The following is a 13,975-nucleotide window of genomic DNA, read 5'->3' as shown; positions in this document are numbered from 1 at the left end:
GATCATATAGTAGTACATAGCAGTTCATCATATAAGACCAATGATCATATAGTAGTACATAGCCATTGATCATATAAGAACAATGATTATATAGAAGTACATAGCAATTGATCATATAAATACAATGATCATATAGTAGTACATAGCAGTTCATCATATAAGACCAATGATCATATAGTAGTACATAGCCATTGATCATATAAGAACAATGATTATATAGTAGTACATAGCCATTGATCATATAAATACAATGATCATATAGTAGTACATAGCAATTGATCATATAAGACCAATGATCATATAGTAGTACATAGCCATTGATCATATAAAAACAATGATCATACAGTAGTACATAACAATTGATTATATAAGAACGATGATTATATAATAGTACATAGCAATTGATCATATAACTACAATGATCATATAGTACATAGCAATTGATCATATAACTACAATGATCATATAGTACATAGCAATAATCATACAGCTACAATGATCATATAGTAGTACATAGCAATGATCATATAACTACAATGATCATATAGTAGTACATAGCAATTGATCATATAAGAACAATGATTATATAGTAGTACATAGCCATTGATCATATAAGAACAATGATTATATAGTAGTACATAGCCATTGATCATTTAAGAGCAATGATTATATAGTAGTACATAGCCATTGATCATATAAATACAATGATCATACAGTAGTACATAGCCATTGATCATATAAAAACAATGATTATATAGTAGTACATAGCCATTGATCATATAAGAACAATGATTATATAGTAGTACATAGCCATTGATCATATAAGAACAATGATTATATAGTAGTACGTAGCAATTGATCATATAAATACAATGATCATATAGTAGTACATAGCAGTTCATCATATAAGACCAATGATCATACAGTAGTACATAACAATTGATTATATAAGAAAAGCGATCACATAGTGTGTGCATGTGTGATTTGGATTTTTTAGCGTAACTTTAACAATTTTTCAGTCATATTGCTGCAATGTCTGCAGTGTGACAGTTTTATAGTGATGTCTAGCACTGGGGCATCATGCTGCAGTCATGTAGCATGATGTCCCACCGTCACATTATCCTGACACCAGGCTGACCAGTCCTAACACTAACCTCTTAATACTGAGTGCCAAGCGAGGCAACTGTTTGCACCATTTTTATAAGTCTTTGGTAGGACTCGGCCAGGGATCGAACCCACATCCTTCTGCAGCCAAGGCAGCTGCTCTAACCACTAGGCCACCGGAGTGGTCAATCATGTAAGAACAGTGATCATATAGTAGTACATAGCAATTGATCATATAACTCCAATGATCGCACTTCATCATATAAGACCAATGATCATAGAGTAGTACATAACAATTGATCATATAAATACATATCACAGTGCCATGTATTCCTATATCCTTGACTGATTCATTGGGCATATCACAGTGCCATGTATTTCTATATCCTTTACTATCTAATTCATTGGGCATATCACTGTGCCATGTATTTCTACATCCTTGACTATCTAATTCATTGGGCATATCACTGTGCTATTTATTCCTATATCCTTGTCTATCTAATTCATTGGGCATATCACTGTGCCATGTATTCCTACATCTTTGACTATCTAATTCATTGGGCATATCACTGTGCCATGTATTCCTACATCCTTGACTAATTCATTGGGCATATCACTGTGTTATTTATTTCTATATCCTTGACAATCTAATTCATTGGGCATATCACTGTGCCATGTATTCCTACATCCTTGACTATCTAATTCATTGGGCATATCACTGTGCCATTTATTCCTATATCCTTGACTAATTCATTGGGCATATCACTGTGCCATGTATTCCTACATCCTTGACTATCTAATTCATTGGGCATATCACTGTGCTATTTATTCATGTATCCTTGACTATCTAATTCATTGGGCATATCACTGTACCATGTATTCCTATATCCTTGACTAATTCATTGGGCATATCACTGTGCTATTTATTCCTATATCCTTGTCTATCTAATTCATTGGGCATATCACTGTACCATGTATTCCTATATCCTTGACTATCTAATTCATTGGGCATGTCACTGTGCCATGTATTCCTACATCTTTGACTAATTCATTGGGCATATCACTGTGCCATGTATTCCTATATCCTTGACTATCTAATTCATTGGGCATGTCACTGTGCCATGTATTCCTACATCTTTAACTAATTCATTGGGCATATCACTGTGCCATGTATTCCTACATCCTTGACTATCTAATTCATTGGGCATATCACTGTGCCATGTATTCCTACATCCTTGACTATCTAATTCATTGGGCATACCACTGTCCCATGTATTCCTACATCCTTAACTATCTAATTCATTGGGCATATCACTGTGCCATGTATTCCTACATCCTTGACTATCTAATTGATTGGGCATATCACTGTGCCATGTATTCCTACATCCTTGACTATCTAATTCATTGGGCATATCACTGTGCCATGTATTCCTATATCCTTGACTATCTAATTCATTGGGCATATCACTGTGCCATGTATTCCTACATCCTTGACTATCTAATTCATTGGGCATATCACTGTGCTATTTATTGATACATCCTTGACTATCTAATTCATTGGACATATCACTGTGCCATGTATTCCTATATCCTTGACTATCTAGTTCATTGGGCATATCAGTGTGCCATGTATTCCTACATCCTTGACTATCTAATTCATTTGGCATATCACAGTGCTATTTATTCATACATTCTTGACTATCTAATTCATTGGACATATCACTGTCCCATTTGTTCCTACATCCTTGACTATCTAATTCATTGGGATATCACTGTGCCATGTATTCCTACATCCTTGACTAATTCATTGGGCATATCACTGTGTTATTTATTTCTATATCCTTGACAATCTAATTCATTGGGGATATCACTGTGCCATGTATTCCTACATCCTTGACTATCTAATTCATTGGGCATATCACTGTGCCATTTATTCCTATATCCTTGACTAATTCATTGGGCATATCACTGTGCCATGTATTCCTACATCCTTGACTATCTAATTCATTGGGCATATCACTGTGCTATTTATTCATGTATCCTTGACTATCTAATTCATTGGGCATATCACTGTACCATGTATTCCTATATCCTTGACTAATTCATTGGGCATATCACTGTGCTATTTATTCCTATATCCTTGTCTATCTAATTCATTGGGCATATCACTGTACCATGTATTCCTATATCCTTGACTATCTAATTCATTGGGCATGTCACTGTGCCATGTATTCCTACATCTTTGACTAATTCATTGGGCATATCACTGTGCCATGTATTCCTATATCCTTGACTATCTAATTCATTGGGCATGTCACTGTGCCATGTATTCCTACATCTTTAACTAATTCATTGGGCATATCACTGTGCCATGTATTCCTACATCCTTGACTATCTAATTCATTGGGCATATCACTGTGCCATGTATTCCTACATCCTTGACTATCTAATTCATTGGGCATACCACTGTCCCATGTATTCCTACATCCTTAACTATCTAATTCATTGGGCATATCACTGTGCCATGTATTCCTACATCCTTGACTATCTAATTGATTGGGCATATCACTGTGCCATGTATTCCTACATCCTTGACTATCTAATTCATTGGGCATATCACTGTGCCATGTATTCCTACATCCTTGACTATCTAATTCATTGGGCATATCACTGTGTCATGTATTCCTATATCCTTGACTAATTCATTGGGCATATCACTGTGCCATGTATTCCTACATCCTTGACTATCTAATTCATTGGGCATATCACTGTGTCATGTATTCCTACATCCTTGACTATCTAATTCATTGGGCATATCACTGTGCCATGTATTCCTACATCCTTGACTATCTAATTCATTGGGCATATCACTGTGCCATGTATTCCTATATCCTTGACTAATTCATTGGGCATATCACTGTGCGATGTATTCCTATATCCTTGACTATCTAATTCATTGGGCGTATCACTGTGCCATGTATTCCTACATCCTTGACTATCTAATTCATTGGGCATATCACTGTGCCATGTATTCCTACATCCTTGACTATCTAATTCATTGGGCATATCACTGTACCATGTATTCCTATATTCTTGACTATCTAATTCATTGGGCATATCACTGTGCCATGTATTCCTACATCCTTGACTATCTAATTCATTGGGCATATCACTGTGCTATTTATTATAACATCCTTGACTATCTAATTCATTGGGCACATCACTGTGCCCTGTATTCCTATATCCTTCACTATCTAATTCATTGGGCATATCACTGTGCCATGTATTCCTACATCCTTGATTATCTAATTCATTGGGCATATCACTGTACCATGTATTCCTACATCCTTGACTATCTAATTCATTGGGCATATCACTGTACCATGTACTCCTACATCCTTCACTATCTAATTCATTGGGCATATCACTGTGCCATGTATTCCTACATCCTTGACTATCTAATTCATTGGGCATATCACTGTGCCATGCCATGCATTCCTATATCCTTGGCTATCTAATTCATTGGGCATATCACTGTACCATGTATTCCTACATCCTTGACTATCTAATTCATTGGGCATATCACTGTGCCATGTATTCCTACATCCTTGACTAATTCATTGGGCATATCACTGTACCATGTATTCCTACATCCTTGACTATCTAATTCATTGGGCATATCACAGTGCTATGTATTCCTATATCCTTGACTATCTAATTCATTGGGCATATCACTGTGCCATGTATTCCTATATCCTTGATTATCTAATTCATTGGGCATATCACTGTGCCATGTACTCCTACATCCTTGACTATCTAATTCATTGGGCATATCACTGTGCCATGTATTCCTACATCCTTGACTATCTAATTCATTGGGCATATCACTGTACCATGTATTCCTATATCCTTGACTATCTAATTCATTGGGCATATCACTGTGCCATGTATTCCTACATCCTTGACTATCTAATTCATTGGGCATATCACTGTGCCATGTATTCCTATATCCTTGACTATCTAATTCATTGGGCATATCACTGTGCCATGTATTCCTACATCCTTGACTATCTAATTCATTGGGCATATCACAGTGCTATGTATTCCTATATCCTTGACTATCTAATTCATTGGGCATATCACTGTGCTATTTATTCATATATCCTTGACTATCTAATTCATTGGGTATATCACTGTACCATGTATTCCTACATCCTTGACTAATTCATTGCGCATATCACTGTGCCATGTATTCATACATCCTTGACTATCTAATTCATTGGGCATATCACTGTGCCATGTATTCCTATATCCTTGACTATCTAATTCATTGGGCATATCACTGTGCCATGTATTCCTATATCCTTGACTATCTAATTCATTGGGCATATCACTGTGCCATGTATTCATACATCCTTGACTATCTAATTCATTGGGCATATCACTGTGCCATTATTCCTACATCCTTGACTATCTAATTCATTGGGCATATCACTGTGCCATGTATTCCTATATCCTTGACTATCTAATTCATTGGGCATGTCACTGTGCCATGTATTCCTATATCCTTGACTATCTAATTCATTTGGCATATCACTGTGCCATGTATTCATACATCCTTGACTATCTAATTCATTGGGCATATCATTGTGCCATGTATTCCTACATCCTTGGCTATCTAATTCATTGGGCATATCACTGTGCCATGTATTCCTATATCCTTGACTATCTAATTCATTGGGCATATCACTGTGCCATGTATTCATACATCCTTGACTATCTAATTCATTGGGCATATCACTGTGCCATGTTTTCCTACATCCTTGACTATCTAATTCATTGGGCATATCACAGTGCTATGTATTCATACATCCTTGACTATCTAATTCATTGGGCATATCACTGTGCCATGTATTCCTACATCCTTGGCTATCCAATTCATTGGACATATCACTGTGCCATGTATTCATACATTCTTGACTATCTAATTCATTGCGCATATCACTGTGCCATGTATTCATACATCCTTGACTATCTAATTCATTGGGCATATCACTGTGCCATGTATTCATACATCCTTGACTATCTGATTCATTGGGCATATCACTGTGCCATTATTCCTACATCCTTGACTATCTAATTCATTGGGCATATCACTGTGCCATGTATTCCTACATCCTTGACTATCTGATTCATTGGGCATATCACTGTGCCATTATTCCTACATCCTTGACTATCTAATTCATTGGGCATATCACTGTGCCATTATTCCTACATCCTTGACTATCTAATTCATTGGGCATATCACTGTGCCATGTATTCCTATATCCTTGACTATCTAATTCATTGGGCATATCACAGTGCTATGTATTCATACATCCTTGACTATCTAATTCATTGGGCATATCACTGTGCCATGTATTCCTACATCCTTGACTATCTAATTCATTGGGCATATCACTGTGCCATGTATTCCTACATCCTTGACTATCTAATTCATTGGGCATATCACTGTGCCATGTATGCCATGTATTCCTACATCCTTGACTATCTAATTGATTGGGCATATCACTGTGCCATGTATTCCTACATCCTTGACTATCTAATTCATTGGGCATATCACAGTGCTATGTATTCATACATCCTTGACTATCTAATTCATTGGGCATATCACTGTGCCATGTATTCCTACATCCTTGGCTATGCAATTCATTGGACATATCACTGTGCCATGTATTCATACATCCTTGACTATCTAATTCATTGGGCATATCACTGTGCCATGTATTCATACATCCTTGACTATCTAATTCATTGGGCGTATCACTGTGCCATGTATTCATACATCCTTGACTATCTGATTCATTGGGCATATCACTGTGCCATTATTCCTACATCCTTGTCTATCTAATTCATTGGGCATATCACTGTGCCATGTATTCCTACATCCTTGACTATCTGATTCATTGGGCATATCACTGTGCCATTATTCCTACATCCTTGACTATCTAATTCATTGGGCATATCACTGTGCCATGTATTCCTATATCCTTGACTATCTAATTCATTGGGCATATCACTGTGCCATGTATTCCTACATCCTTGACTATCTAATTCATTGGGCATATCACTGTGCCATGTATTCCTACATCCTTGACTATCTAATTCATTGGGCATATCACTGTGCCATGTATGCCATGTATTCCTACATCCTTGACTATCTAATTCATTGGGCATATCACTGTGCCATGTATTCCTACATCTTTGACTATCTAATTCATTGGGCATATCACTGTGCCATGTATTCATACATCCTTGACTATCTAATTCATTGGGCATATCACTGTGCCATGTATTCCTATATGCTTGACTAATTCATTGGGCATATCACTGTGCCATGTATTCCTATATCCTTGACTAATTCATTGGGCATATCACTGTGCCATGTATTCATATATCCTTGACTATCTAATTCATTGGGCATATCACTGTGCCATGTGTTCCTATATGCTTGACTAATTCATTGGGCATATCACTGTGCCATGTATTCCTATATCCTTGACTATCTAATTCATTGGGTATATCACTGTGCCATGTATTCCTATATTCTTGACTATCTAATTCATTGGGCATATCATTGTACCATGTATTCCTATATCCTTCACTATCTAATTCATTGGGCATATCACTGTGCCATGTATTCCTACATCCTTGACTATCTAATTCATTGGGCATATCACTGTGCCATGTATTCCTATATCCTTGACTATCTAATTCATTGGGCATATCACTGTGCCATGTATTCCTACGTCCTTGACTATCTAATTCATTGGGCTTATCACTGTGCCATGTATTCCTATATCCTTGACTAATTTATTGGGCATATCACTGTGCCATGTATTCCGACATCCTTGACTATCTAATTCATTGGGCATATCACTGTGCCATGTATTCCTATATTCTTGACTATCTAATTCATTGGGCATATCACTGTGCCATGTATTCCTATATTCTTGACTATTTAATTCATTGGGCATATCATTGTACCATGTATTCCTATATCCTTCACTATCTAATTCATTGAGCATATCACTGTGCTATTTATTCCTACATCCTTGACTATCTAATTCATTGGGCATATCGCTGTGCTATGTATTCCTATATCCTTGACTATCTAATTCATTGGGCATATCACTGTGCCATGTATTCCTACATCCTTGACTATCTAATTCATTGGGCATATCACTGTACCATGTATTCCTATATCCTTGACTATCTAATTCATTGGGCATATCACTGTGCCATGTATTCCTATATCCTTGACTAATTCATTGGGCATATCACTGTGCCATGTATTCCTATATCCTTGACTAATTCATTGGGCATATCACTGTGCCATGTATTCATATATCCTTGACTATCTAATTCATTGGGCATATCACTGTGCCATGTGTTCCTATATGCTTGACTAATTCATTGGGCATATCACTGTGCCATGTATTCCTATATCCTTGACTATCTAATTCATTGGGTATATCACTGTGCCATGTATTCCTATATTCTTGACTATCTAATTCATTGGGCATATCATTGTACCATGTATTCCTATATCCTTCACTATCTAATTCATTGGGCATATCACTGTGCCATGTATTCCTACATCCTTGACTATCTAATTCATTGGGCATATCACTGTGCCATGTATTCCTATATCCTTGACTATCTAATTCATTGGGCATATCACTGTGCCATGTATTCCTACGTCCTTGACTATCTAATTCATTGGGCTTATCACTGTGCCATGTATTCCTATATCCTTGACTAATTTATTGGGCATATCACTGTGCCATGTATTCCGACATCCTTGACTATCTAATTCATTGGGCATATCACTGTGCCATGTATTCCTATATTCTTGACTATCTAATTCATTGGGCATATCACTGTGCCATGTATTCCTATATTCTTGACTATTTAATTCATTGGGCATATCATTGTACCATGTATTCCTATATCCTTCACTATCTAATTCATTGAGCATATCACTGTGCTATTTATTCCTACATCCTTGACTATCTAATTCATTGGGCATATCGCTGTGCTATGTATTCCTATATCGTTGACTATCTAATTCATTGGGCATATCACTGTGCCATGTATTCCTACATCCTTGACTATCTAATTCATTGGGCATATCACTGTACCATGTATTCCTATATCCTTGACTATCTAATTCATTGGGCATATCACTGTGCCATGTATTCCTATATCCTTGACTATCTAATTCATTGGGCATATCACTGTGCCATGTATTCCTATATCCTTGACTATTCTAATTCATTGGGCATATCACAGTGCTATGTATTCCTACATCCTTGACTATCTAATTCATTGGGCATATCACTGTGCCATGTATTCCTACATCCTTGACTATCTAATTCATTGGGCATATCACTGTGCCATGTATTCCTATATCCTTGACTATCTGATTCATTGGGCATATCACTGTGCCATTATTCCTACATCCTTGACTATCTAATTCATTGGGCATATCACTGTGCCATGTATTCATACATCCTTGACTATCTGATTCATTGGGCATATCACTGTGCCATTATTCCTACATCCTTGACTATCTAATTCATTGGGCATATCACTGTGCCATGTATTCCTATATCCTTGACTATCTAATTCATTGGGCATATCACTGTGCTATGTATTCCTATATTTTTGACTATTTAATTCATTGGGCATATCATTGTACCATGTATTCCTATATCCTTCACTATCTAATTCATTGAGCATATCACTGTGCTATTTATTCCTACATCCTTGACTATCTAATTCATTGGGCATATCACTGTGCCATGTATTCCTACATCCTTGACTATCTAATTCATTGGACATATCACTGTGCCATGTATTCCTATATCCTTGACTATCTAATTCATTGGGCATATCACTGTGCTATTTATTGATACATCCTTGTCTATCTAATTCATTGGGCATACCACTGTGCCATGTATTCCTACATCCTTGACTATCTAATTCATTGGGCATATCACTGTGCCATGTATTCCTATATCCTTGACTATCTAATTCATTGGGCATATCACTGTGCCATGTATTCCTACATCCTTGACTATCTAATTCATTGGGCATATCACTGTGCTATTTATTGATACATCCTTGACTATCTAATTCATTGGACATATCACTGTGCCATGTATTCCTATATCCTTGACTATCTAGTTCATTGGGCATATCAGTGTGCCATGTATTCCTACATCCTTGACTATCTAATTCATTGGGCATATCACAGTGCTATTTATTCATACATTCTTGACTATCTAATTCATTGGACATATCACTGTGCCATGTATTCCTATATTCTTGACTATCTAATTCATTGGGCATATCACTGTGCCATGTATTCCTATATTCTTGACTATTTAATTCATTGGGCATATCATTGTACCATGTATTCCTATATCCTTCACTATCTAATTCATTGAGCATATCACTGTGCTATTTATTCCTACATCCTTGACTATCTAATTCATTGGGCATATCACTGTGCCATGTATTCCTACATCCTTGACTATCTAATTCATTGGACATATCACTGTGCCATGTATTCCTATATCCTTGACTATCTAATTCATTGGGCATATCACTGTGCTATTTATTGATACATCCTTGACTATCTAATTCATTGGGCATATCACTGTGCCATGTATTCCTACATCCTTGACTATCTAATTCATTGGGCATATCACTGTGCCATGTATTCCTATATCCTTGACTATCTAATTCATTGGGCATATCACTGTGCCATGTATTCCTACATCCTTGACTATCTAATTCATTGGGCATATCACTGTGCTATTTATTGATACATCCTTGACTATCTAATTCATTGGACATATCACTGTGCCATGTATTCCTATATCCTTGACTATCTAGTTCATTGGGCATATCAGTGTGCCATGTATTCCTACATCCTTGACTATCTAATTCATTGGGCATATCACAGTGCTATTTATTCATACATTCTTGACTATCTAATTCATTGGACATATCACTGTCCCATTTGTTCCTACATCCTTGACTATCTAATTCATTGGGATATCACTGTGCCATGTATTCCTACATCCTTGACTATCTGATTCATTGGGCATATCACTGTGCCATGTATTCCTATATCCTTGACTATCTAATTCATTGGGCATATCACTGTGCCATGTATTCCTATATCCTTGACTATCTAATTCATTGGGCATATCACTGTGCCATGTATTCCTATATCCTTGACTATCTAATTCATTGGGCATATCACTGTGCCATGTATTCCTGCATCCTTGACTATCTGATTCATTGGGGATATCACTGTGCCATGTATTCCTACATCCTTGACTATCTGATTCATTGGGCACATCACTGTGGCATGTATTCCTACATCCTTGACTATCTAATTCATTGGGCATATCACAGTGCTATGTATTCCTTTATCTTTGACTATCTAATTCATGATGCTAAATGAGTGTGAAACAGTAACATTTGAAATCATATTTATTTATACTATGAACATAGTATATGAAATGAAAAGAGAATCGGTATGCTTGGTTTGCATGGAATTTACTATTCAATTCATTTTGAACAGCTATTCCAACAGTCATATGCTTTATCCCATTGGTGGAGGCAGAATACAGTCTGGCCATTCACACAACATGCATAGATTTGATGCCACTGATCTGGAATATGACTCTGATGGAAATGAAGGTACTTATCCCCTTACTAGATATATATATATATATATATATATATATATATATATATATATATATATATATATATATATATATATATATATATATATATATTGTATCAATATATGGTACATAAGCACATTAGTGACTATCTGGTGCCAACTAAATTTAAAGTTAGAAAAATGTCAAATTTAATTGCACAGAAATTTATAAACGTAAATCCGTCCATTTAAATGTAAGCAAACTTAGAACGTGAGGTAGATGATGAGCTTATTTTCAGACCAAGATGGCCAATATCAGGATCAGGCATTTGTGCTACTGTGACAGTGTATATCAAGGCCAGGCATTGGTATTATTTGTGACAGTGCATATCAAGGCCAAGCATTAATTTTATTTGTGACACTGCATATCAAAGCCAGACATTAGTATTATTTGTGACAGTGCATATCAAGGCCAAGCATTAATATTATTTGTGACAGTGCATATCAAGGCCAGGCATTAGTATTATTTGTGACAGTGCATATCAAGGCCAGGCATTAATATTATTTTTGACAGTGCATATCAAGGCCAGGCATTAGTATTATTTGTGACAGTGAATATCAGAGTCAGACATTGATATTATTATGATGGTCAGGCATCTGTACTATTGTGACTGCAGTTTAAAATCAGTCATGGTCAGGTATCTATACTGTGGTTGGCAGTACATATCAAGATCAGGCATCTGTATTACTCTGACAGTGTATATCAAGGTCAGGCATCTGTGTTACTGTGACAGTGCATATCATGATCAAGCATCTTTGTTACTATGACAGTGCAAATCAAAGTCAGGCAACTGTATTACTGTGACAGTGTATATCAAGGTCAGGCATCAGTGCTACTGTGATGGTGCAATGCAAGGTCAGGCAACTGTATTACTGTGACAGTGCATATCAAGGTCAGGCATCTGTATTACTGTGACAGTGCATATCAAGGTCAGGCATCTATTACTGTGACAGTGCAAATCAAGGTCAGGCATCTGTATTACTGTGACAGTGCAATGCAAGGTCAGGCAACTGTATTACTGTGACAGTGCAATGCAAGGTCAGGCAACTGTATTACTGTGACAGTGCAATGCAAGGTCAGGCAACTGTATTACTGTGACAGTGCATATCAAGGTCAGGCATCTACACTACTGTGGCAATGTATATCAAGGTCAGGCATCAGTGCTACTGTGACAGTGCATATCAAGGTCAGGCATCTACACTAGTGTGGCAGTGTAAAGCAAGGTCAGGCATCTGTGCTACTGGGACAGTGCATATCAGGGTCAAGACTCTGTAATATTGTGGCAGAGTATACTGTAGTATCATTTATTTTCATAGGACTTGATATACATGTCTGTAAAACCAGGACATTTTCATGAATATTTAAATTCATGGTTTTGCATGTAAGTGTTTGTACATATATATGTATTTAATTTCACAGACAAATCTCCACAAACACCCAAAATAAATAATAGAAAGAACCCAGCCATGATGATGAAAAATGGTGGTTGCTTCATTGGCTAAAACAATGGTAAAACCACCTGTACAAGCACAAATCAAACATCTTTCAAGATCAGTTACTTTTACTCAACATCAAAGGAAGATGACACATTCAACAACACAATAGTTATCAGTTATTAGAATGTGTGTGTATGATCTCTTCCTTAAAACACTGTCTATAAAGTTGCACCATCAATTAGTTTCTGGCATTAACACATTGACTTAAGAGTGGTAAACTTCCACATGTAATCCAAACACATACATTAAAAGCTGCCCCATGCTCAGTGCAAAGCACGGGTTGGACATTGAGCGTCACTGTTTTTTGTTTGACATTCCATATATCTGTCGAACCGGTCATTGTAACTGCAAGTCTTAGGTCTGAAACAAAAGTTATTATTTGTCATGCCCAGAATGGCTTGACTTTTTCCGATTGGATACCAACCAGTAACTCAGTAAAACATCACTTTTTAAATTTAAAATATTTGTTATCTGGTTTGCATAATTTCCAGAAATAATGAATAAATAAATAGATACAGATGGAGGATGAATTCAGCAAAAAATACGACCTAAATACAAATGAAT

General features: G+C 36.4%; 1 protein-coding gene across 1 annotated transcript in view; it reads left to right on the top strand.

Moving 5' to 3' along the window:
- The window catches only part of LOC149791309 (uncharacterized), a 134,489-nt gene that overhangs the window by 108,570 nt on the left and 11,944 nt on the right, over positions 1-13,975 (top strand). Inside the window, exon 33 of the mRNA XM_089969840.1 lies at positions 11,768-11,886. Coding sequence (XP_089825966.1) covers positions 11,768-11,886 — 119 coding nt within the window. The remainder of the gene's footprint in view (positions 1-11,767; positions 11,887-13,975) is intronic.

This window comes from Sinohyriopsis cumingii, chromosome 9 (genome assembly GCF_028554795.1).
Source record: "Sinohyriopsis cumingii isolate HCF-2022 chromosome 9, ASM2855479v2, whole genome shotgun sequence".
Taxonomy (NCBI): Eukaryota; Metazoa; Mollusca; class Bivalvia; order Unionida; family Unionidae; genus Sinohyriopsis; species Sinohyriopsis cumingii.
Note: the sequence above shows the minus strand (reverse complement) of the source record. Positions and strands in the feature narration are given on the sequence as shown.